At 31.3% G+C, this 24,994-nt stretch overlaps 1 protein-coding gene across 2 annotated transcripts in view; it reads right to left on the bottom strand.

Annotated features, from left to right (window-relative positions):
• The window catches only part of LOC123696156, a 162,725-nt gene that overhangs the window by 70,511 nt on the left and 67,220 nt on the right, over window positions 1-24,994 (bottom strand). For both annotated transcript variants that reach the window (XM_045642209.1, XM_045642216.1), the window contains one exon: window positions 1,134-1,275. In XM_045642209.1, the coding sequence (XP_045498165.1) occupies window positions 1,134-1,275 (142 nt within the window). The remainder of the gene's footprint in view (window positions 1-1,133; window positions 1,276-24,994) is intronic.

Below are 24,994 nucleotides of genomic sequence, written 5' to 3'. Positions count from 1 at the left end.
AATTTACTGTTATTTTTATATTCAGGTGGAAGAAATAATCAAATCAATTTAGACGTGCTTGAATCGTATTAATTTCGTTTCAATTGAAACGTTTTCATGTTCTGACCTTGTCCTCATTAAAAATACTAGGTACCTAATTTTTGAAAGCGAATTTATAAATCTTTAAACAAGTTTCACCCAAATATTATGATCGTACCTATACCTATTATGTTTTCTTAAATACATAATAATAATATGTCATCATATTATCCAAGTGTTTATTACACCACTATATTACTTTTACTCAATGACCTATTATACTAGTAGACGCGGCATACGCCAACATCATTGCACTAAAAAACAGCGTAATTAATACATACCTACTTACTAACGCATTATCACCCATACAGTTGTTCTCTCTTTCACTCTCACGCACGAGACATAATACATGTCTCACTCATGTACTTCGTAATAACAACTGCCGATTAAAATACAAAAAGAACGTCCAGCCACGACGCTGAATGGTGCGTGACTAATTGAAACTCGGGCACTTACCTGAGTTTTTTCTTGCCAAAATAGAGAGCGGGTAACGTATCTAGCTCTTTTATATATCATAGCTTTTACTCTAGTTTTTTGACTCCAAGTTACAGTTTTCTCTACGATAATGAGACAGTTGTCATTAATGGTATCTGTGAACCAAGGCATGACGATATGCCGGCTTGATTGATGTTTTGTGAAAGCTTGAACCGCGATTGTAGCGTTTGTTATGATTTCGATTAATGTTCTTAATTACTTACTTGATAATGATATCTCTAGTCTTAATTAAACTGGCTTCGATTAATTTATGTTTGAGTTGTTTAATCTTCTTTTGATGTCTGTGTACTTTCGTATTATCAGAGTAAAATGTTTTGGTAATATGAATTAAAGTTAGATCAATCTATTTTAAAGAAAAGTAGGTAGCATGTTTGTGTTATGTTGAAAACAGCAGTAGTTTGAAATAGGTATATGGGATAGATACAAAATATAAAGATCTTCCTGTAAGATACCGCTTAGCGTTGAGGCCCTCCTTTTGCACGATACTCTTTTCAAATTCTTTTTATCAACGTTAAGTTCCTTGGTATGCAAATAAAGAGTTAATTAATGTGAAATCTTACCTTATAAAGTTTATCCTTTTGATACCACACATCCTCCTCTTCTTCTTGAGCTAAAGCCTGTGAGAGATCGTCACGAGACCGGGACAGTATCCGCCGTCGAGAAACCATTTCGCCTCCCGTCGCCAATTCAAATGGTCCTAGGCTGGAACAAGGAGAAATAAACATTAATATTGGTGTAATATTACATTAATATAACTAACTCCTTATATATGTCGTGGTCATATCGTAGATTTGATCATTTCATGATATGAGTGGCCATTTCACGAAATGGTCGCATATCGTGAAATGGCCAATTTAGTTTGGCCACATCATGATGTGGTTTGGGCAGATCAATGATAAGAAATCGTTTCACGATATGGCCAATTAACGCACGGTTTTTTCATGAAATGACCAAAATTATTTGATCATATCGTAAAATAGTTACATTAATCGTTGGTAGAGGCGCTGCAAGCTCTGTGTTTATGTGATAAGATGGCGGCCGCTGGCGAAAATTAAATTATTCGCAGTTAAAAACTTCATAATTCGTTTAATAACAATATTATGAAGAAAGTCATAGCAAAGAATTTACGACGAAGAGGTACGAGTACTATGGAAAATGTGGATATCTTATATGTATTTAAGAAAAAATGCGACTTAAATAAAATAATTTAAGAAACTACTACTATATTATTATAATTGTTTGTTTTTTAAAAAGCGATCCGCTTCTGGCACTCGCCGGCCGCTGCCGCGGCACGCTCGCTTTGCTCGCTCGGCTCGTGCGTTGTTTATCAAAGTATAACCTAACCTAACCTAATTGTTTTCTATTGCAAAAACGATTCGCTTCTGGCATTCGCCGGCCGCTGCCGCGGCACTAACTTAAGTGACATTAAACAAGTTTTAAGAATATAGTTATATAGTTAGTGTATAGTAAATTTTTTAATATTTTATGGACTCTTTATATTTTATACGATCTGGCCAAATGTGGATGACCAAATCGTGAAACGTTGACGATTTAACGATCTGATCAAACTATGTTGGCCATTTCACGATATGCGACCATTTCGTGAAATGGCCACTCATATCATGAAATGATCAAATCTACGATATGACCACGACATATATATGCTGAGGTAAAATATCATAAAATAATAGGAATTAGGTATGTAGGATGTAAAACGGAACGTTGAACCTGTTTAGTATACATATATTAAATAACAATATAACAAATGCCTAAACCTAAAATTTTATTCATTATGCCGTCATAGTATGGGGATATAATTTCGTTATTGTTTAAAACGTAAATGATACAAACATAAGAAAACAAAATATTATTTACTCTAGCTCAGTCTAGCCAACGTATTAAATTGTAATTAAGGTTGGGCTGTTTTCTCTCCATATAAGATTTGTATAAAGATTTTTAACATATTATATTAATTACTATTAAACAAGTAACTGTCATCACAAAGAAGATAGATTTACAGATAAATCTAAGGTTAAAGGTCTTGCTTGTGGTTTGCTAAAACTTTCACTTGTTTATTTAATACTTCTATTCGAGTATTTAATAAATCGACCTCAGAATATTCAGCATATTATATCAATTTAATAGCATTTATATTAACATCTAAGAAAGTGATCGTGAAAGTAAAGATAGGTTATAATTGTCAAAGAAACAGAACTAATGACATTTCTACGACGGGCAATTGACAAACAAAATACAACAGGGATGAAAATTACAGTCTTTATAGTGTGATGGATGATTGCTATCTATTACAATAAAACAATTGTTTAGCTTTCTAATATCGGATAAGATACACCCGCATTGTAATAAAACAATAGATTGTCGAAAGTATCATCAATTTATTTATTTGGTTTTTATTATCACTCTAATCTGTTGGATCATTTATATGTTAATTCAAATGAAGCTTCAGAAACAATGCATTTTGTTTTCGTAAATGATAAACAAGCATTTGTATATTATCTCTTATTGATTGATAGTTTGAAACATAATCAGACAATTTATTTGGAGATTCACTACCATCTTTCTCAACAAAATATGTACCTACATCCATTTAATTCTAGATTAACACAACAAAGAATCACTCAAATCCTTTAATAATAAAAAAATACCGAAAAAAAAGAAAGAGATAAATAAGACGGAAAGAATTTATACCAATCGGTATAATCCTTACAAATCAGTTCCTTTTTTCACATTCCGTATTAACATCTCCATGACACAAACTAACAAAGCATAATTTGGCCACGCTTCCTTCCGACTGCTAACAATGTCTGACATTGGCTACGGCATTGGCTCGTATCTGCCGATCTCACAGTTCCTCCCATTCATGTTGTTACAATGCTATTGTGGTGAAAGCCCAGATAACTTTGTTCTGATGGTACAGGTGTTTGGAGAGATTTATTGGAACTAGGAAGCTCTAGTTGGTGAATGTTCTTTGTGTGTTAATGTTGGTTTTTTGAGGTGCTTGTTAGAGACAGTATTGGCAGTTGTGTAACACTAACACATGACATGTTGGCACTTGAGACAGTTTACAACAGTTCATATGATACATAATTTTTTATATTTGGTCACATTTAAGTGATTTTCCGATCAACCATACTTAAATCAACGATATTTATAGAAATTATATATTCATATAATTTCTGTAAACATGTTATCTGACAATTTATTAAATGCTTATTTCAGTTTAATTTTTAATCCTGAATCAAAAAATTCTCAGTGAATAGTTTAATGCTCACAGTTACCAATATAAATCTTCCACACCTTATCAGTAATGAAAAGAACATAAGTAAAGATAATAATTTATCTACAGATAGACGAAAATCAATCACTCTTAATAGCATATAAATGTAGGCTGGATATAATGGGTATGTTGCACTGTAGATCCCGTTTGCTACATCGTGTGTACTGACCTATATCGACCGCTTGCTCTAGGGCTGTCCAAAGTGAATAAAATTAATATTTACTAGTTTTTTTTAATATTAAATATGTTGTTATTAATGAAGATGACACCAAAATGAATTTGAGTATTGTTTTAATAAATATGCATCGTGGATAAAAATAACCAATAAGTAAGTGTATTTTTATCAATAAAATTGTAAACATATCGTGCAGATAATTTAATCCTTGGATGGGTATTTTATTTTTACCTGAGTTTTTACTCTTATAACTATTAAATTTAACCTTGGTATTACATTTTTTAATATTAAAAATATGCATATTGTACCGCAAATTATTCCACAATGTTTTGTATAAACTTTGAACGGTGCAGATACAAAATAAACAACTGATAATCTAAATTACATAATAAAAAAAAATAATCTTCGATTGAACAGCCTCATAAATGCCCTCACATATTCAAATCAATAATAATTACTAAATATCTCATAAATTGTGTGTAATGTTATTTACATATTAAAAAACCGTATATTTTAAATTATCTACGCATGTCACAGCCCCGTTACGTACGGCTAGCGGGTAAAGCCTTTTTTATTTTGTACTGAGGCATCTGCAATTACTACGGTAAGGATAGCACGTGGTGTGACGTCATCGTTTAGTGCGAGATATTACTCTAGCACAAGGGTCTTCAACGTGCGGCCCGCGGGCCGCATGCGGCCCGCGGCAGCATCCTTGGCGGCCCGGCATTAGTTTACTCAAAATGAGGTTCATATGTATAGAAATTGTTTTTATGTATTTATTTCTATTATATAATTTAAACACATCTCAATGATTTAAATAAGAAATTGCAAGGAAAATATAATATGGTTCATGAACTATTTGACGCTTTAAAAGCGTTTGAAGTGAAGTTGGAGTTGTGGATCAATCAGTTAAAAAATAATATGACCACGCATTTTCCACATTTATCGTCATGTCGAATTCTCAACATGGACAAATATATTACCGAGTTGATAGAATTACAATGCAACTCTTCTTTGAAAGACAAATTCAACTTAAGATTGTTCGAGTTCTATTCAAAATACATCACTACTACACATTTTCCTAAGATAAGAGACCATGCACTGAAAATGACATCTCTGTTTGGTACCACATACCTGTGCGAGCAGTTATTTTCTCGGATGAAAAACGTTAAGTCGAAGACAAGGAGTAGAATCACCGATATTCACCTAGAAAACAGTTTGAGGATTTCAACGACCACCATAGGGACTGATATTGATAAGCTAGTTAAGAATAAACAATGTCAATCGTCTCATTGATTTCAATTTCAATTACTTTTAGTACTGTAAAATTAAATAATAAATAACTTTAAATATTATTGTTAGTTTTTATTTCAACATTCTTACTGGAACTGAAAAAAGCAGATGAAACCGCGGAGCGCAGCTAGTAATAAAAAGTTTTTGTTTTATTGCGGCCCACCGAACAAATATCAAAGTATAGTTGGCCCTTGGCTTCATAAACGTTGAAGACCCTTGCTCTAGCATGACAGTAATCGAATTTTAGGTTTGTTTTTAGATTTATGAGGAAAATTGGGTTTTTTAAGGCTGGTTTTATGTTATTTTGTGCTAAAAGAGAGACAATTTTTGAAGACATTTTTGGAAAAATTTAGGTATAATTTTTTAAGAAATAAATTATAAAATGGAAATATTAGTTGAAAAGCTCCCTTATAATGATGATAAATTATACAAATAATCACCGTTAAATAGTACTCTAGTCCACATTGCAACACATGAAAATTCCTTAAAAATAACCAAAGCACATTCTTTCCACCTACTTTCCAAGTCAAATGAAAACGTGCTTGTGATCCTAATTGCATGTTTCTATTATGTCTCACAAAAATGGGGTATTGGCTATATAAATTTCGTTACGCTAATATGATTCTTGTCTAGAATACTTAAAGTCTAAAATTGTATGAAGTTATTTGTGTTTCACCACGAAACCATTTCGACATTACTTACGGTCAAAGGAGCATTCTTTTTCAAAATTGGTCGCGTTCTATTTTCAGTGATTCTTTTTGTTCGACTTTTGTAATCACAAAAATGTCTGAATGTAAAACTTATTTCTTCGCTTAATTTTAGTTATTGGTTTAGTTTTAATGAATCATAATATAGATCTAAGTTTTGAAGATAATTTCTGTAATGGATAATGTTTAAATAAAAATAGTTTTGGCTACACAAGGAGGTATCAGAACTTCAATTAAGGGCTGATTTTTCAATCCTTGGTTAAATCTTATCCGTCCAATAAAGTATTACACAATAATATACTTACAGATGTCACCTAAAAATTGTCAAAAAGTGGGCAAGTAACACATTTTTAAAATGGTTCTTTAATACGATATTCGATGAATAAGTTTTAACTAAGGATTGAAAAATCGGCCCTTAACAGACTAGTTGAGTTTCTGAGAGACAGTTGAGGTTTTCGTTATAGCTAATGCGTGCATAGTATTATATTATCTGTATGTGTGCTACCACTATAATACGTATAAATACCAATATGTTTAATAAATCATAATAAATAAACTAAACATAAACCTTCGAAACTTGAAATGAACAACTTTCGCCAAAAATTCCTCAAACAAACGACACAATCTTGCAAATTATGTAGTCACATATCACTTGCAGACCGGTAGAATTTAAACCATTACATATTTCATTACCATAACAATCCATTACCTCAAGCAAATAGTACAATGTGATTTCACTCTCTACGCATAATGCCTGAAGAGAATGAACTGATTTGAATAAATCAACAGATTCAGTACACTTGTATTCATTTAAATAATATTACAATACCTGTTACGATGGCAGGTTTACAGTGTGTCGCACCTACAGACTATAAATAAAAAATATGCCCGACAGATTAAAAATGTTTTGCTAATCAGAGTTTGTAGGTATAGAGGTAGATAGATTATTAATTCGTGCATCGATTTGTTAGTAGAATAGGTAGGTATCTTCTATATCCTGTATAGAACATATTGTGTTTCGTATAGGTAAGCATTATTTAAAATGGTTTTTTTGTTTCAACTAATTAAGATTTATTGGCTCTATTTGAAGTTGTTTTTCATGTGTTTAAAACATGATATTTGGTACCTTTTGCCGTGATATCTGTCAAACGTATAATTTATAGCCTTCATTCAGAGAGTCTAGTTTTAATGAACATATTGAATAATTATAATATTATTCCTTCCGTAAACATATTGATATTCACTTTATACGATATTAGTTACTAAGATATGTCTAGACCTTTATTTTTGTGTCTAGACACTCATCAAAGAGTAAAAAATCTATTTACAAATTATTTAATAGTAAGTACCTATCTTGATTCTCGAAGCCATGACATTTATTTACTAAATCTAAACACATCATCAATAGGCATGACGAAAGATTTTGAAATCCTCTTCCATAATGTGTGTACATACGTTTACTATACAAGAAAAACCCTATATTTCGGTAATATACTTAAATTTAACGAAGATAAAAGCCATTTTTCAAAAAATATTTATCAACTGTGCCAAAACAGCTCGGAGGTGTCATGGCGTAAGCGTGACGTCACTCTTTAGTAAATACGTAATTATTTGTATGCATTGCGAAGAAAATTAAAAAAATATTTATTTAATATGTGTTATAGAAACGAATTTCAAAGTTTATAAGTGGTGTGCAGTATTGCAGTGATAATCCACATTAAAATAATGCTCAAAAATGTGTTAGTAATTATTTCAAGCGAGAAAATAATAAGAAATGATTGTATAAAGTTGGTGCGGAGAACCCCGAAACCACGTATTCGTGAATTCGCAATTATATTTCTGTTCTGAGTCGATAAAACATACGTGAAACAATAGAAAATAAATAAAAATGCGTATTCTCAACATATTCATAACAACAAAATACATCTGACGTGAGTTGTTTACTTAAGCGTGACGTCACGCGTGTTTTAGTCAAGATGGCCAACTGCAGAATTTCAATGTTTTATTTTATTGATAATCTCATTAATCTTAGTGTTTTTAAGACTTTTAAGTCACTATATTAAACTTATTTATTATACATTTTCCCTTAAAAACACTAATACGATCATTTATGGATACTGTCGTCATGCCTATTTGTCGCTTTTTGACGTTATTAGGATATCAAAGGCTTGCGAAAACATCAAAGAAATGAAATAAATATAAACATTTTATAAATATCACGAGTCGAATAATGTGTGACCTTATAAGTTATAATATGCAGATGAGTTAAGTAATATTCGGTAAAAAATTGTTTCAAAATATAATTTAACATTTCTATATTTTATTTTGTTCTCAAAGCTAGAAATAGAAACTTTGACAAAATATTGCATGTAGAAATGTAATAGTTTCTATAATAACTATCATTTGTGTTCGTATGTAACATTACTAGCTTTCCGCCTGCGGCTTCGCCCGCGTTTTCAAAGAAAAACCCGCATAGCACCCGTTCCCGTGGGATTTCCGGGATAAAACCTAGCCTATGTTACTCGTGGATAACAGCTTTCGAATGGTGAAAGAATTTTTAAAATCGGTCCAGTAGTTTATGAGCCTATTCATTACAATCAAACAAACAAACAAAGTTTTCCTTTTTATAATATTAGTGTAGAATGTAGATAAACAACACTATTAGCAAGCCTACATAATAGAAGTTAACCACAAAGGTCGTAGAGCATAGGAATATTTATGGCTAAGAAATTAAAACAATTTATCATTCGTATTGCTTAACTACACCATGAAATCATCGTCTGTCTATAAAATACAATAAAAATATGTTAGAAATTGAAAATTATCAATTTATCATAGCTTTACATTCCGCGGAAGCGAAAGCGGAAAATTAGATTTCTATAATAATATATTTACCGCGATACGGCGATAAACTTCTAAAAACATTTAATAATTATAGTGGGATTAATTTTCAACTTTTAGTATATGAATATTTAAATTCAAGACAGCAAATTGTTTTTCCAATTAAAACATTGTTACGTCTTTTTATTATCAGTACCTACTATACTAATATGAAATGAATCTTTCTTTTAAAACGAATTAACTATAGCTGATATATATTCGAACACATCTGCATATACATAGTTTAAACTTTAACATCAATATTGTCAACACTTCCAAGAACAAAATATGATAAAAAGTCCGCAGATTGCGCGGGTCAACTTTGCTAACTTTCAGAGAAATTCTGATAGCGGTGACAGTTGACACGCTATTGACGAGATGATAACAAAACTCGTTGGTCAAACGGTAGATGAGATCGCGGGACGTGCAATGTCAAATGTCTTGCAAGATTGCACCAAGGAAACCTGTTTGAGAGGTTATATGATTTGTTAATTTTTGTATGTTTTATATGGTATGTTACATACTGGTCTGTGTCTTTTACTTTTGTACAATAGATGCCAATTTGTATGTCTTTAAATTGATCGTGTTTTCTGTTATCAGTTTCTTTTGAATGTATCTTAGTATGTGTCACAAAATAGTGAATGCACATAATATGAAATACAGTTAGAACAATTATGACATAAGGAGTAAGGACATTACTTATTATTTCTTTAGATTCTGGCAAAATTTATTCGCCAAAATAATTTTTTAAATATTTTAAAATTATCTCTTACATAATATAATGTTTCCCACGTTATTTGAGAAGACTATCCGTCCCGAATAACTATACTGTGATGTCAACCAATCCGCTATATTATACAATATACATGCTGTCTGTTATCTGCCGTTAGTATCTCGCAAATACTAATTTTGGATTCTCAGCACACGCAGGGTTAAGTCTTAAGCTACTGGATAATTTCGTCTCGCTCATAATAATACTGAGTGAAAGAGATGGCATGTCACTGCCAAATTAGCTTGACCTCGACTGAAAAGTTTTGATCTAGTGTATGCTGATTATAATTTGCCAGTTATCACAAAATTGCACGGCTATAATTCAATAACTAATGTTTTTATAACTGTTTGAACAAAATAATTTTTTACAAACACATCGTGTAAAGTTTAACAAAACAAATGGGGGATTTACATACCGTTTCGTAGAACAAAGAAAATATCTAGATATTTTTTAAGTTCCTAAATCATGACCTCGGTCATCTGTGTACGATTATTTTGCTAACAAGATTTTACGGTTAACTCGGTCTCTTTGACCGAAAACCGGTTGAAGTTTTGTGTTTAACTCTTAGATAGAACAATGCTTGTTTACGAGATCAAGATTTAAAAATTAACTATGTAACTGTAAAAAATATAATCATATACAATATACATTCTAGGTTTTCTTTAGTTTTGTGAGTTGCATAATAACCTTTTTTTTTGCTTTTTTAATAATTGTACCTACGATAGGGGAGCGCGATGCTTATAATTTTGTGGTAATAAATATTTGTAAAAATTTCGATTGAATAATAGTAGGTACGCAATTAGGTATCCTCAACGTAGATATATTTGTGCTACCTAACATATTTTCATATAAATATGTCATGTAGTTGATTTGTATCGTGATATAACGCTATTTTATGAAAGTATACGAGCAATTTATTTCACTCATCAGCTTGATTTATTAAACGTATCATAGCAAATTAACAATTATGAACAGCAATATATTGATCAAATTTACGTGCACTGTTTTATATATTTTAAATTACGTCTGTATAAGGATTGTACCAAAAATGGTAGCACGGCCTGTATGTGATTTTTTACGAATAAAGCCGTGAGAAAATATCAATTGTTATCTCAAGGCTGACACAAAGATATCTAGAACTAATTTCCTTTTAAGTGTAGGTATAACGACACCCGAGCGCAGCAAAAAACATTTAAAACCCAAGTAATGTATTTTTATAAGTTGTAGTTAGTATTAAAAGGTTACAGTTCATGTAATGTTTGTGTTAATATAAGAACGGTTTTGTTGTTAATTTTTTACAGCAAAAAATAATCTAAGATCGTTATCCTCCAATACTATTTATGAACTTCATTCCAATCTTATGCAAATGCATTAAAGGTATACAAAATATTAGCTTTTTTATACAAAACTATTTAGAATGGTTTGATATTAAGTAATTATTACGTAAGAGCTATGAAAGAACTTCCGAGCGATTTTTACATAACTCCAAGCACAATAGGCCGCTTTCACCGGCGAATTAAACACCCAGACTTAGTAATAACTATCAGTTCTAATACGATTACACAATATATAACCGATATAAATATATTAATATTAGATATAAAGGTACGATATGTTTTTTTTGTGTGTGTTTTTGAAACTTACTGAAACCGCAAATGATGTTGGTTCTAACGACTAAGAGAGTATTTTTATATGTCTTTTGTGGTATTATTTACATGCATAGCTTATATGCTTCTTATATTATAGGTTTTAAGTGAAATGACATTGTTTTGTACATATTTATGAAATGTTGTTAATATATCAAGATTTTAACGTTAAATCTTTAATATATATAAATCTCGTGTCACAATGTTTGTCCTCAATGGACTCCTAAACCACTTAACCGATTATAATAAAATTCGCACACCATGTGCAGTTCGATCCAACTTGAGAGATAGGATAGTTTAAACATGTAGGTACCACGGGCGAAGCCGGGGTGGACCACTAGTAATTAAATAAATTAAATACAATTCAAATATATTTTATCGTTAATTTGGAAAAGAAATGCTCTTCATTTATACCGACTTTCCTAATGAAAGTGGGCAAATTAGAATAACTCAGTAATCCATGCAGTAACAGCCATAATTACATCATTAACTACATAAGTATGTTAATTTATTTACGAGTGAAAATTAATTATACCACGTGTGTATGTACTGCATAATAACCTTCTCGATGTTAGATAGAAGAAAACATTAGTTAGGAAGTAGTTAGTCTTTTAACTTTAGGTATCTTTATGATTATAAGTACATAGAATAAAATTATGACCTTTTAAATAGGTACTTAATAAAATATACGTTAAGGATAAATATTAGGTAAACATTTTACGCATCTACTAATAACATATTTCAGTATTTCTACCGCATGCCTATACTTTCCCTATTTAATAAATACTTACGTTTATACGATAATACTTTAATTCCTATTTAGAAACATTCGTACGTAACGCTTTCCACGGCGACAAAAATTATCATGAATTATTATAGTATCGCAATTCATAGAGAAAGTAACTCATACTTCGCATTTTACAACTTTCACCCACCTTGGAGTCGATATTGACATCGACCTCGCGAGATTCGTTTTCTTCAGCCTGAACAACTTGTGATGTCGCAAATCCATTGTCACAAGCTTCCCTTTCAATAACCTTACTAAATGGAAAACTACTGCGTAAAAACTTCGAGGCCGGTCTAAAATTATATCATCACTAAAACGAGGGGAGTCCTCTTTAAATATATATGTACATAAACACTAAAACTAAACACGACCACACACTAACTAAATCCACTTTTAACTAACAAAGTAATTGGAACAACATCGCAATCTTATTAACATAAAAATTTCAAGTTAGCCTTACACTCCGTCATTAGACGTAAATTACATTGTTTAATTATTTGGTAATCTCACTCTAGCGAATTAGTATAATCGCGTGAGGGAAAGAGAAAGGTGTATTCAAGTTTGTATTGTCGAAATCTGCCTGTTAGCGTAAGAGTGAATGGTGCTAAAATAGAGGGGGTTCAGTTGGACATAATTGGATATTAATTATATTATAAGATCATTTATTTTATAATTGCTATACAATGCTTCGCAACTTAATTAGACAATATTTTAAAATGCATATTTATTACCTACATGATTAAATCTGTAAGTACATCATGATTTATCTGAGTCCCGCTAATAAAGCATTGCATGCAGCATCTCGCATTAAGGCCAAAGAAAAAGGCTATAAGCATGTTTGGGTCAGAAGTGGTCGCATTTACGTGAGGAAAACGGACTTTACTGAATACATATTAATAAGGGATATAAAATCGTTGAATAAAATAGTCTGATTTGTATAATTTAATTTTACGCTCGTTATATTTATTGTTAGTGAACATTAAAATTCAATTATTTTAGGATATACTATCAGAATACTCGTGGCTTGAAATCAAAATGTGAAGATTTTTATCGTAATTTGTGTAATTCTATGTATGATGCAATTGTTTTGACAGAGACTTGGCTCAATGAAGATATCGTTAACAGTGAACTTTTTGACGATAGATATGTTGTGTTCAGGCGAGATAGAACGCTTTCTAAATTTAATAATAAAAATAAAGGCGGTGGAGTTCTGATTGCTGTGTCTAAGAGGTTCGCTGTTAGTGAACTCGTTAATTTTAAAAGTGGCTGTGAGGACCTATGGGTTTCTGTTAACATTGGGGCTAGATTAAAAATTACATTTTGTGTTTATTATGTGTATTTACCTCCTCCGGTTCAAAAACCACTTCTCGATCATTTTATTAATAATTTTAACTCTGTTACTGAAAGATTAAATAATGAGCACATAATTCTAATTGGAGATTTCAATATGAGCTGTTTAGACTGGCCTCACTTAAATGGTGCAATGGGATCTCGTTCCGAATCGTATCCTAAATTATACCAAGACTTCATAGATTTTACATATTTGAATAATTTTAAACAGTGTAATAATGTCCGTAATGTTAACAACAAATTGTTGGATTTGATTTTTGTAGATGTACTTAGTTGTCTTGTAACAGAAGCTACAGATTGTTTGTGTAAGATAGATCCTTATCATCCCCCACTAGATATTACTTTGAATTTGAATTTGGATAGCAATTTGGAACCGAACAAATCTGTTAGATTTAATTTTAATAAAGCAGACTATACAAGTATCAATACGGAGCTAGGAATGATTAACTGGCATGAACTATTTAATGACCTTAGGGATCCAAATTTGATGGTCGATATTCTGTATGATCATGTCAATGACCTAATTAAAAAATTTGTTCCTACAATATCTAATAAAAAATGTAATAAGCCACCATGGTTTAATAAAAAACTAGAGAGATGTATTCGAGAGAAGAACAAGTACATTAAAAAAATTAATCTTTATGGAAACCCCCTCGATAAAATAGCCCTTCGTTTATGCAGTAAGCGTTGTGAGAAGTTATCCAAGCAATGTTATAAATGGTATATAAGTCAAATGGAACATAAAATTAAGGAACAACCAAAGTATTTTTGGTCGTATGTAAAAGCTAAGAGAAACGGATCGAGTACCTATCCAAAATGTATGTCAGATGGAGAGAATTCAGCATCTACTGGACAGGATATTTGCAATTTGTTTGGCTCATATTTCCACTCTGTATACTGCCCAATTAGAAAGTCTGCCGAAGGAAATACGTCATCCGCCAACTTAAATATTATAAAAAACAATTCTGACTGTTTCTCTTCTTTACATATTCACAAAGATGCTATTATTACCAAGCTTAAAAAACTTGATATTTCTAAAGGGTCAGGAGCTGATAACATACCCCCTATTTTTCTGATAAACTGTGCTGATCAATTAGCTATTCCTCTTTACATAATTTTTAATATTTCGCTTAGCACTGGAATATTCCCAGATAAGTGGAAGCTAGCAAAGGTTGTTCCCATTCACAAATCTAATTCAAAAGATAATGTATGCAATTATAGGCCTATTGCAATTCTTTCAACTCTGGCAAAAGTTTTCGAAAGTTTAGTTTGTCCGAATATCCAAAGTTACTTTAAAAAATACGTATCCGACTACCAACATGGTTTCACTACTGCGAGGTCTACTTGTACTAACCTGGTTCTATTCGCAGAAAATACTATCGAGTCTGTGGATGCTAATGGGCAAGTTGATGTCGTATATACAGACTTCTGCAAAGCGTTTGATAAAGTCTCTCATAGTGTACTAATTTATAAACTATCTCTTTATGGGTTCACAGGCCAATTTCTTAAATGGCTTAATTCGTATTTAGAAAAGAGGTATTTTTATGTTGTTGTTGATGGCTATAGATCTAACATATTTGATATAACCTCAGGCGTGCCGCAAGGTTCACACCTAGGGCCCATCCTGTTTAACATTTTTATAAATGATCTGCCTAATTGTTTTCTTAACTCTATTCCTTACATGTTTGCCGATGACCTTAAGTTAACCATGAATATAGGTAGCATTGATGATGCTTTGTTACTACAAGATGATGTCAACAATTTGTTCACCTGGTGCAAAAGCAATTGTATGGAGCTCAATATTAAAAAATGTTCGTACATTTCATTCACACGTAAGACCAATCCAATCATCCACAATTATACATTGAATGGGTCACACTTACAAGTTGGGTCATCTATCCGAGACTTAGGGGTAATTATGGACAAAAAGTTAACATTTGTTCCTCATATTGACGCAGCAATAAAAAAGGCTTCAAAATGCTTGGGTTTTATTATAAGGAACACTAAATCGTTCCAAAATGCTGAAACCAAAATAATGCTATACAATACGCTGGTGCGCAGTATACTGGAGTACTGTGTTGTTGTGTGGAGACCTCACTATGCAGTGCACAGTCTCAGGATAGAGCGTATTCAAAAGAGATTTCTATATCATCTTGCGTTTTCTGTAGGCAAAGCAAAAGAATTAAAAGGCTATAATGACCGTCTAACCCACTTCAAAATTAAAAAGTTAGATAATAGAAGGAACGCACTAGACTTAATGTATTTATTTAAAATTTTAAACGGTCATATAAACTGTTCGGCGTTGCTGTCAAAATTCAAATTTAAAGTTCCTTTTGCATACCCCAGAAATCGCGTTAACCTTTTATCTCCTCCATTACGTAAGACTGTCCTTGGTTCCAACTCTCCGATTCCCAGACTATGTAGACTTTACAATAAATATGCTAAAGATTGTGATATGTTTTCCCTTAGTCTAAATAAATACAAGTACCTGGTTAATCACTTGGTCTAATGGATGTTGATTTGTTGTTTAGATCTAGACACGCGGCAGCGTGTCAAGCCGAGTTCAAGCGAAGAGAACTGGCGAGCAGCAGCCGTGTGTATATTTACACGAACCATTTCGAGCCACTTTTCACCCCCTTATAACTCGAAAACTATTTAAGTTACATAAACCAAATTTGGTACATATCAAGAGGACCTCAAGATAAACAAGAACCTTAAATTTCATATATACAGATTAAACAGTTGCGTAGATATTAATATCCAAAAATCGCAATTTTTAAGACTGACTGACTTATAGACATATACAAAACCTAACCCACTTCCAGATGACCTAGAAAGTTCAAATTTTGTAATCAGCTAGGTAATAGTGAGTGTACAAAGGAAAAAATCAGAAAATACTGAATTTATTTGTATTTAATTTTTTTTTCAATGACATTAATTTTGTTTGTATGGAAAAATGGAAAAGTTTAAAAAAATAGAAAATAGTATATTCACCTTACTAGTCTTAAAAAATAGATCAAAACTAGTCAGTGGCCGAAAAAAATTTTGAAATCCATCAATAAATGACTGAGATATAGATTATTGAAGTTTACATATTTTAGCGCGAAACATCTGTAGATTCGATGCGCCTCTGACATCACACTCACTCGCGCTAGTATCGCTAGGGCGGATTACTTCGATTGCATGATTTCTTTATTCAAAACTATTATTATACGTAAAATAAAAGAAAATTGTAATAAAAATATTGCTCATACAGTTAAAAATAATATATAATTTTACAAATTCACATTTCTTTATTCTTTATTTATGAGTGTTTAGTTTATTTTTAATTTCAGTGTAATGGAAGAAGGCTTTGTCGAAGGTCGAAATGATTTAATTTGCGTAATATTAATATTAATATAAGTGAAACATCTTTAGGCGCGTTTAGAGTAAAATTTAAAAATCTCGTCATGGCAATACCGTAACGTCATGGAGTAAAGCGACGATTCTTCTACAACGATCTTTGCATCTTTGTAATAGTGTGTGTACATATTCACGCTGGATGTTTAGAAAATCATGTAATCTTTTAAACAGAAAACGAGTTTAAAAAATTGCAGATAATGACGGGGCAATGTGCGCTGACATTCATAACATACAAGAAAATATAGAAAATAATACTAAACAAACCATACAAAGAATCCGCAAGAAAAAATATAAAAAAATCGTATATAAAAAGTATAATTATATTCATAAAGTAAATCAAATTTGCAGAGTAATTTTCTGTACAAAAAGTAATGATATCCCACCAAAAACATAAATGTAAAAATTGGAGCCGAGTTCAATCGTTGACTTAATTTGCCAAAAAAGAAATGAGATCTAATTAATGTGTGCCAAGTTCTGCAGACAGTCCAGAAATTTATTTATAAAGATGTATTAAGTTCTCAGGTTGACTGAAAACTCAATTGTTTTATTTTCCCTTAGAGAACAATGTTTATTCCAAAATATAACTTTTTTAATTTGAATAATATAATTATTTTCACAAAGCAAACAACTAATGACCTATTGAACCCCATAATTTGATGAGGCTAGTTTTACATACTGTTTATATTTTGTGAAGTTCTAAAAACTAGCCTCATCAAATTATGGGGTTCAATAGGTCATTAGTTATTTGCTTTGTGAAAATAATTATATTATTCAAATTAAAAAAGTTATATTTTGGAATAAACATTGTTCTCTAAGGGAAAATAAAACAATTGAGTTTTCAGTCAACCTAAGAACTTAATACATCTTTATAAATAAATTTCTGGACTGTCTGCAGAACTTGGCACACATTAATTAGATCTCATTTCTTTTTTGGCAAATTAAGTCAACGATTGAACTCGGCTCCAATTTTTACATTTATGTTTTTGGTGGGATTTAAGTATAACTTTATTTTTTTTTCTCTCACTGTATTATAACACCTTTTATAGTTTAATTGTACGCATGTGGTGTTTACCTACCTAAAATTGTACACTTAGTTTTAAGATATATTTTTTTTTTTTTTGTATACTTCCTTATTTGTGTAACAATTACTGGTAAACCTAAATAAATAAATAAATAAATAAATAAATTTAAAAGATCTTGCTATCAATTCAATGACTATTTTCATTTAATTATTTTTTTTCTATGGTTTCACTATACTTGAATTGAAATTACTATAATCTAAAATTAATGTTATATTCTCTTTATTATTATTTTAAATGATTACATCACCGCACTTGACCAAGAGACCGTTATATCAGCGCATACGCTGTACATACAAAATCCTTCGCACTCCGCACTAAGCGGAACTAACTGTTCAGTACACCCAAGTCCTTACATATTTAATTGTTTTTTTATTTAAAAAGCACATTCCATAAGAATATTTGCTAGGCAATATGTAAAATTAGTAAAATACCAAACACTCAAACAACTTTAAGACTTTTAAGCACTTCTACTCTAAAACAAAGGTTTCATTGAATCTATACATAGGTATAATAAATCTGTAGAAGGGTCAATTCTGTACATTGAATATATTGAAAAAATAAATACCAGGGGGTGTTACTGGATCGATACCAAACCCAAATATGTGTTTAAAAAAATTTTTGTCTGTCTGTCTGTCTGTCTGTCTGTATGTTCAGGCATCACGTGAAAACTAACGGTTCGATTTCGATGAAACTTGGTATATTTATACCTTATTATCCTGGGCGTAAAATAGGATACTTTTTATCCTGGAAAAATACGTAGAAAAAAATTAATCTTAATTTTTCAGTTTTATCCATAGACGTTGTTCTGTAGAACCACGAACACACGTTGCGTATTATTATAAGCCTAGCCGTATTTGGGTCCAATATAAATTTATAAGATATCATTGTCAGAGTTACTCAAAATGAAGAAATAAACCATTCACGCGAAGACCGACATCCGCGCGGACGGAGTCGCGGGCGGAAGCTATAGTATAATATAATTCTCTATAACCCGGCCAATTATAAAATACCGAACACTTCAATAGACTTTGTAGTACTGTATACATTTAACCATCCATAAAAGATAATAGCGATAACAAATATTAGTAGGTAGCCCTTGTCTATACTGCATTGTAGATTGTCTTCATAATCGAGTATGAACGGTTTAAATAATCCAATAGATTAAAGGCTAGCAACTGCAATTAGATCCTTATCTGTGCCAAGTAATCAACCTTAAGCACCCACAAAACTGGGCATGTCTTGAAGAACTCGTTCGGAAATTACAATAAATGTAGGCCAGATGTAAACGTGTTAAATCGAGAGATAATAAACGAGATTTCGCGTGTCTTTACCGATAACATCGATCCGCCTACTTTTGATTACGAACAATTAAATCTGCCACCGTGTGGGAAGCTGTCACTTTCAATGCTTTGGCCATTTATGTACGAAAATACTGAGCATATAATTGTCTCTTCTATATATAAAATTCTCGCAATGTTAATTACCATACTCATCCGAAAGAGCTTGACCAATTCTCATAAAATTCTGTGTGCATATCGGGTAGGTCTGAGAGTCGGCCAACATCTATTTTTCATACCCCTAAGTTATAAGGCAGAACTAAGGCAGAACACTGAAAAAGGTTTGCCGGGACATCTAGTAATTAGTATAGGTATATTATAGTGCAATCGATCAGTGAAACAGATGTATGAATAATTATTGCATCTACCTCAAACCGCACGGGGACACGGGACTTCGCTTTTTTTCTTTTTATAGTACCCAATAACGTTTAAATATTATAATAGTTTATCATCATTCCATGAATATGTTGTAAGTGGTAATTTCGAAAATTAACACATAATTAATTAAATAAACATACAATAATTACTGTAATAAAAGATGTTTTATAATTTCGGCAAAATACATACATTTAGTAGAATAAATTATGAGTTCGCTGTTCGTATAAAGTAAGTTCTTGGAATGTCCATATAAAAAAATTTGCGCAATTCATGCATTAAAAACAACTTTATTATAATAAAATGTAAAAAAAAAATTATCAGCATTCACTTATCGCATCTTTAAACAATTATATTTCGCAAAAATTAAAAGCCTGGTTTCTTAATTCTTAGAAGATTGCGGTCTAGTTTTTGCATTGTCTGAAAACGTAATTAGAAACAGGCTAATTTTAGGTTTCAGTTTTAGTGCTTTATTAATTTTGCGGTCTGAGAACCTTTTTAGGTCACGTAGTATTGTTGGTTTGATGATCGAAAAAATATACAGTCAATTAGTTAGTGGTATATTTTACAAAAGGTTGCGAAAACCCAATCTACCTGTTTGACCTTTAAGATTTTAAAGAGGTAGGTAGGACCTATTTTTTCCCTAAAATTAATTAGTAAATCCCAAAAGGACAATTTTAGTATTTGATTATTGGGACTACCAAGATCCCCAATACCTTTAAATCGCAAGACTAATCATTCTATATTTATTTTGAATAGCCTAGGGGTAGCTTTAATTAAAACTGTATTATTTTTTGTATACACTTAAAATTGATAAGTGCTTATTTATAACAAAAAATAAAAATCATTTTTTTTAATTAAATAACCATTGATATAATCGTACTTGTATGCGAGGAATGAAGGGACTACATTCCTTAAATGCATAAAACCTCCGTTTCCCTTTCCGCTGATAGTACCTAATTACGTTGACTACATACACTAGGAACTAGGCAGTACGTCTACTAATTAGCAATCCTCTTAACGAAACAAATTTGCTAAGACTGAAGAGTTTGTTTGTTTGAACGCGCTCATATCGGGAACTACTGGTCCGATCTGAAAAATTCTTTCAGCGTTAGATAGCCCATTTATCGAGTAAGGCTATAAGACTGTATATCATCACGCTAAGACCAACAAGAGCGGAGCACTGCGGGTAAAACCGCGGAGCAGCGGAGCTAGTCTTCTATAAACAGACTATAATATATAGGAAGGAAAACCCTATGTTCTTCGCACCAGAACCATTTCCACGACGTACATTGGAGCCAAACTCGCAGCGCACAACATGACCTATAATTGCGTAATTTTCCCAAGCCTTAACATTAGCTCATCCATTGTGATCACGCTGTCATACCTCACATAGTCACATATTTTGTTCCCGCAATACATATCTTGGCAACAAGTCATAAGTGCACGAGACTTATTATTTTCTTATTACTCAACGTACCCTTATTTAGATTGAGTTAATCAGCTATGAGAATTTGAAGTCCCATACAATATAAAGAAACCTACATCTGTGTACTTGGATCTTTAAGTCGTTATAATGTGATGGATTTTACTATAGCATTCATTATGTAATTTAATTAAATTAGATCATTAGTTTAATGTATTAAGTGATCGTTAATATTATTTCGCTGAATATTAATTTATACATTTATCCAAAGTGAAATTTCAAATACTTTCTTGCTTAATATTTACTAGTTAAAAATAAATATTTAGAAAACATATTGCCTAATATTTTTATATACCGTTAAAACTTCAAGGATTCTATGAACTAATACCATCTATAAAAACTACGAACAAAAGCTCCTCCAATCTCACGACAAATATTCATTAAAGCCTTGTCTCAGAAAGCCTACTGTAATCTCTATATCTAAAGTAAACGTTCATAAACTGTCCGTCTAAAAAGCAATCAATACAAAACAGGCCGACACGCGCCAGCATACCAGTTGCATCCATTATCATGTCGCCTATTCATTGTTACAAAAAGGCAAAACCTTTTAAATGTGGGTTTATTACGTGGGCACGAGATAAAAATAACGCTAAGTAGAATGACGCGTGCTGGACAAGAGCTAATCTCGATGGAGGAATGTCATTATGTGCGCGAAATTATCTATGCGGCTATCGACCTCATTGCGACCTTTTGTTATGTATGTCTACCGTCAAAATTCTTGTCAAAACATTGATTGCTTTTAATATTGCGCGTGAGGGTTTTATCGGACAGTACTATATTGTACGGTAGCTGTCATAGATCAGGAGAAATCAAACAAAATAAATTCTAGAGTCTAGACTTTTAAGAAATGAAGCAAGCGAACAACACGATTTTTAATTCATAAGTCCAGATCCCTCAATAAATTTTCAAATTATTTTTTATTGCGATAAATACATAATTTACAAATATTATGACGTTTATGAATCTTCAAAAATACGATATTAATATGCTAAATTGTTGTGACGCCTAATTTAATTAAAACTTTACGTATACCAATCGTCCTCCACAATAAACTTAAGATATAAAATGTCAATCAATAATTAATCGAATCCATAATGCATCAGGTCACTTGCAAAACAGCATAAACTTGGCAATTAATTCTAATTTGCATAGTGACATCACGGAATCTGTCTCAAAATTCAAAGGAAAAAGAATGATCTAGAATATCCTGTTCGATATTATAAGTAACAAATGTCAATTTCACTCGATTAGTATTCAATCTATGACGCGTATGTTTATGCCCCTCACGCTGCGCCGCAGTGAGGCAACGTCATAGCGTAATTAGGTAAGAAGTAATTTAATGAAGTATGACTATGCTCGGTAGGCTTATAGGATGTATGGAATTGTATTTTTTTATAATATCATCGCTGGTTATGGAATTGATACTAGGTACTGAGTTTGTCTACAGTACTAGACTGTTCTTTGGCTACCAACTTTAACATAGATTCGGTACCTATTTTCATTTTAAAAATCTCTAAATATCATCTGATTATTTTATAACGAAACCATACATGAGAATTCTTTACCCTTTTGTAATGTACAAGCCTATGCTCATAACATTTCCATTTATACACAACATATCGACAGTTTTCTGGGAAGTTACACTTTACCGATACCGACAGTTGAAATTCAATATGCATAGATTGCATTCAGTTAGGCAGGAAACCAGCTGCAGGTTATTCAACCAACCTATATATTCTATGACAATGTCAAAAAGTATTAAGATTAATATTGTGAAATGCAGGAATTTAAGGATTGAGAAACTTAGATGGTTGATTTTAACTAATATTGTTGAAAAGAAATACAAAACTACTTCTTTTGTATAAAAAAGGCATATCAATTTTAAAATCTGAATAAAAGTTATTTAAATATCATTCTGGCGATAAATATAATTGTCTAAGTTAAAGAAAAAAATACATTAAATATTACAAACTATTCATTTTATTCGAATTTTAATGAAACATAATATTTTGTCCATTCTAAATCGCCTTAATTTTGTTCATATCGATTCCACTTACTACCTTTCCAATGTTATCACGATTCCAAAAGCATCAAGTATTCCAGATACGTACCTGTAACAAAAAATAACATCATAAATATCAATCCAATCAAATAAAGATGAACATAAATAAATCAGTAGCGTTACCAATCAATGCATCGGATCGATCTGAATATATCTAGTAAAATATCAATTTATCATCTCAATGAAAGTTACATCATCACACTTTCTATGATTACAACGCGATCTATTTATAAGTTCTAATGTATTTCTACTTCTAAATGAACTATTTTTTCCAGTTATTTCTAGTTTTATTTTAATTTTAGTAGTTAGCTTTAATAATTCGAACATATTTTTTATATTAGTCTTATAATATTATAGACATAAGAATTAGGAAAATCAGGGATTTGGATTTAGAGCTCGAGAGAGTAAATCTCTAAATACAAGAAGGATCAAGTGTTTGTGATGTTTATGGTATATACCTATATGTACCTTTGGCTAAAAACTTAATTATTATTTGTTTCAACCTACTTATTTATACATTTATAAATTCGTTGTATTTTTAGGGTACTGCCTTAGGGAAGCAGCTTACACTGTTACCACACTATTACGTAAAATAATCCTTCTCATATATTGCCTTATTATTATCAGGTTAACCATTCTTATAGAAATATATTTATTTTATTATAACTGGTGTCAATCACATCACTCGATAACCAAGTAAAAGATGATTAACAACTCCAAACTTACATCTATAATGATTTTTGTTATTAAAACTGTCCGATTTAAATTTATTTGTGGTTTGTAGATAAGATACAAGTGTGTATTTAATTTGTTAATGGCTATTTAAAAGTTAATTTTGTATTGTGAAAGTTAAATTTGTTTGTCTCATTGCTTATTTTATTGTGCTAATGTTCACGTACTACTTTAAATATTTAACTCATAGTGAAGGAATTTTATATACTGGGTTGAATTTGATTTATTTAAATAGCATACTATTAAGTATTGTTTAAATAAAACTGGAGGAAAATACTTAATATGTATGATTAGTTATATAAACAATACATCTTACTATGAATAACTTATGACCATTTAAATGCAAGTATACAACAGAATACTAGGAATGCTAATTTTAATTAAACACGTTCAAAAAAGAGCAAATAGAACTAAATAAATACTTATTATCACATACCTACACATCTAGTCAAATATCACACAGGTCATTTAAGCGGGTGACCTCATATTTTAGAATATAGATACGTTGTCCACCAATGTAAATCTGTTATGTTTAACACTATCACTTAGTTTAATTTTAAATAATTATATAACTGACTAGACGTGCCCCGCGATTTTATTCGCATTGTTTCGCTCCTATTGGTCTTAGTGTGATAATATTATATAGCCTATAAACCTTCCTGGATAAATAGACTATCTAATAATGAAATTATTTTTTCAAATCGGAAGCGTGGTTCCTGAAATTAACGCGTTCAAGCAAGCAAACAAATAAAATAACTAATCCACTTTATAATATTAAGTACACATTAATTGGATATATAATATATTCAAACTATAACTTGAATTATCACTAGTTACAATTTGTCAACAGCATTATCATCATATCTACCCATACTATTTTCCTCTTTCATTGATTCATACTTTAAGATCAATGAACCATCCTATAGGACAAATATAGAGAATCTATTTTTATTCAAATCAAAGCATTGTTCGACTTCAGTTCCGGCCAACATGGTGTGGTTTCCGCACTCCGACATTAGATGCCTTTTATTCGTATA

This window comes from Colias croceus, chromosome 1 (assembly GCF_905220415.1).
Source record: "Colias croceus chromosome 1, ilColCroc2.1".
Taxonomy (NCBI): domain Eukaryota; kingdom Metazoa; phylum Arthropoda; class Insecta; order Lepidoptera; family Pieridae; genus Colias; species Colias croceus.
This window is presented reverse-complemented; position numbering and strand designations above follow the sequence as displayed.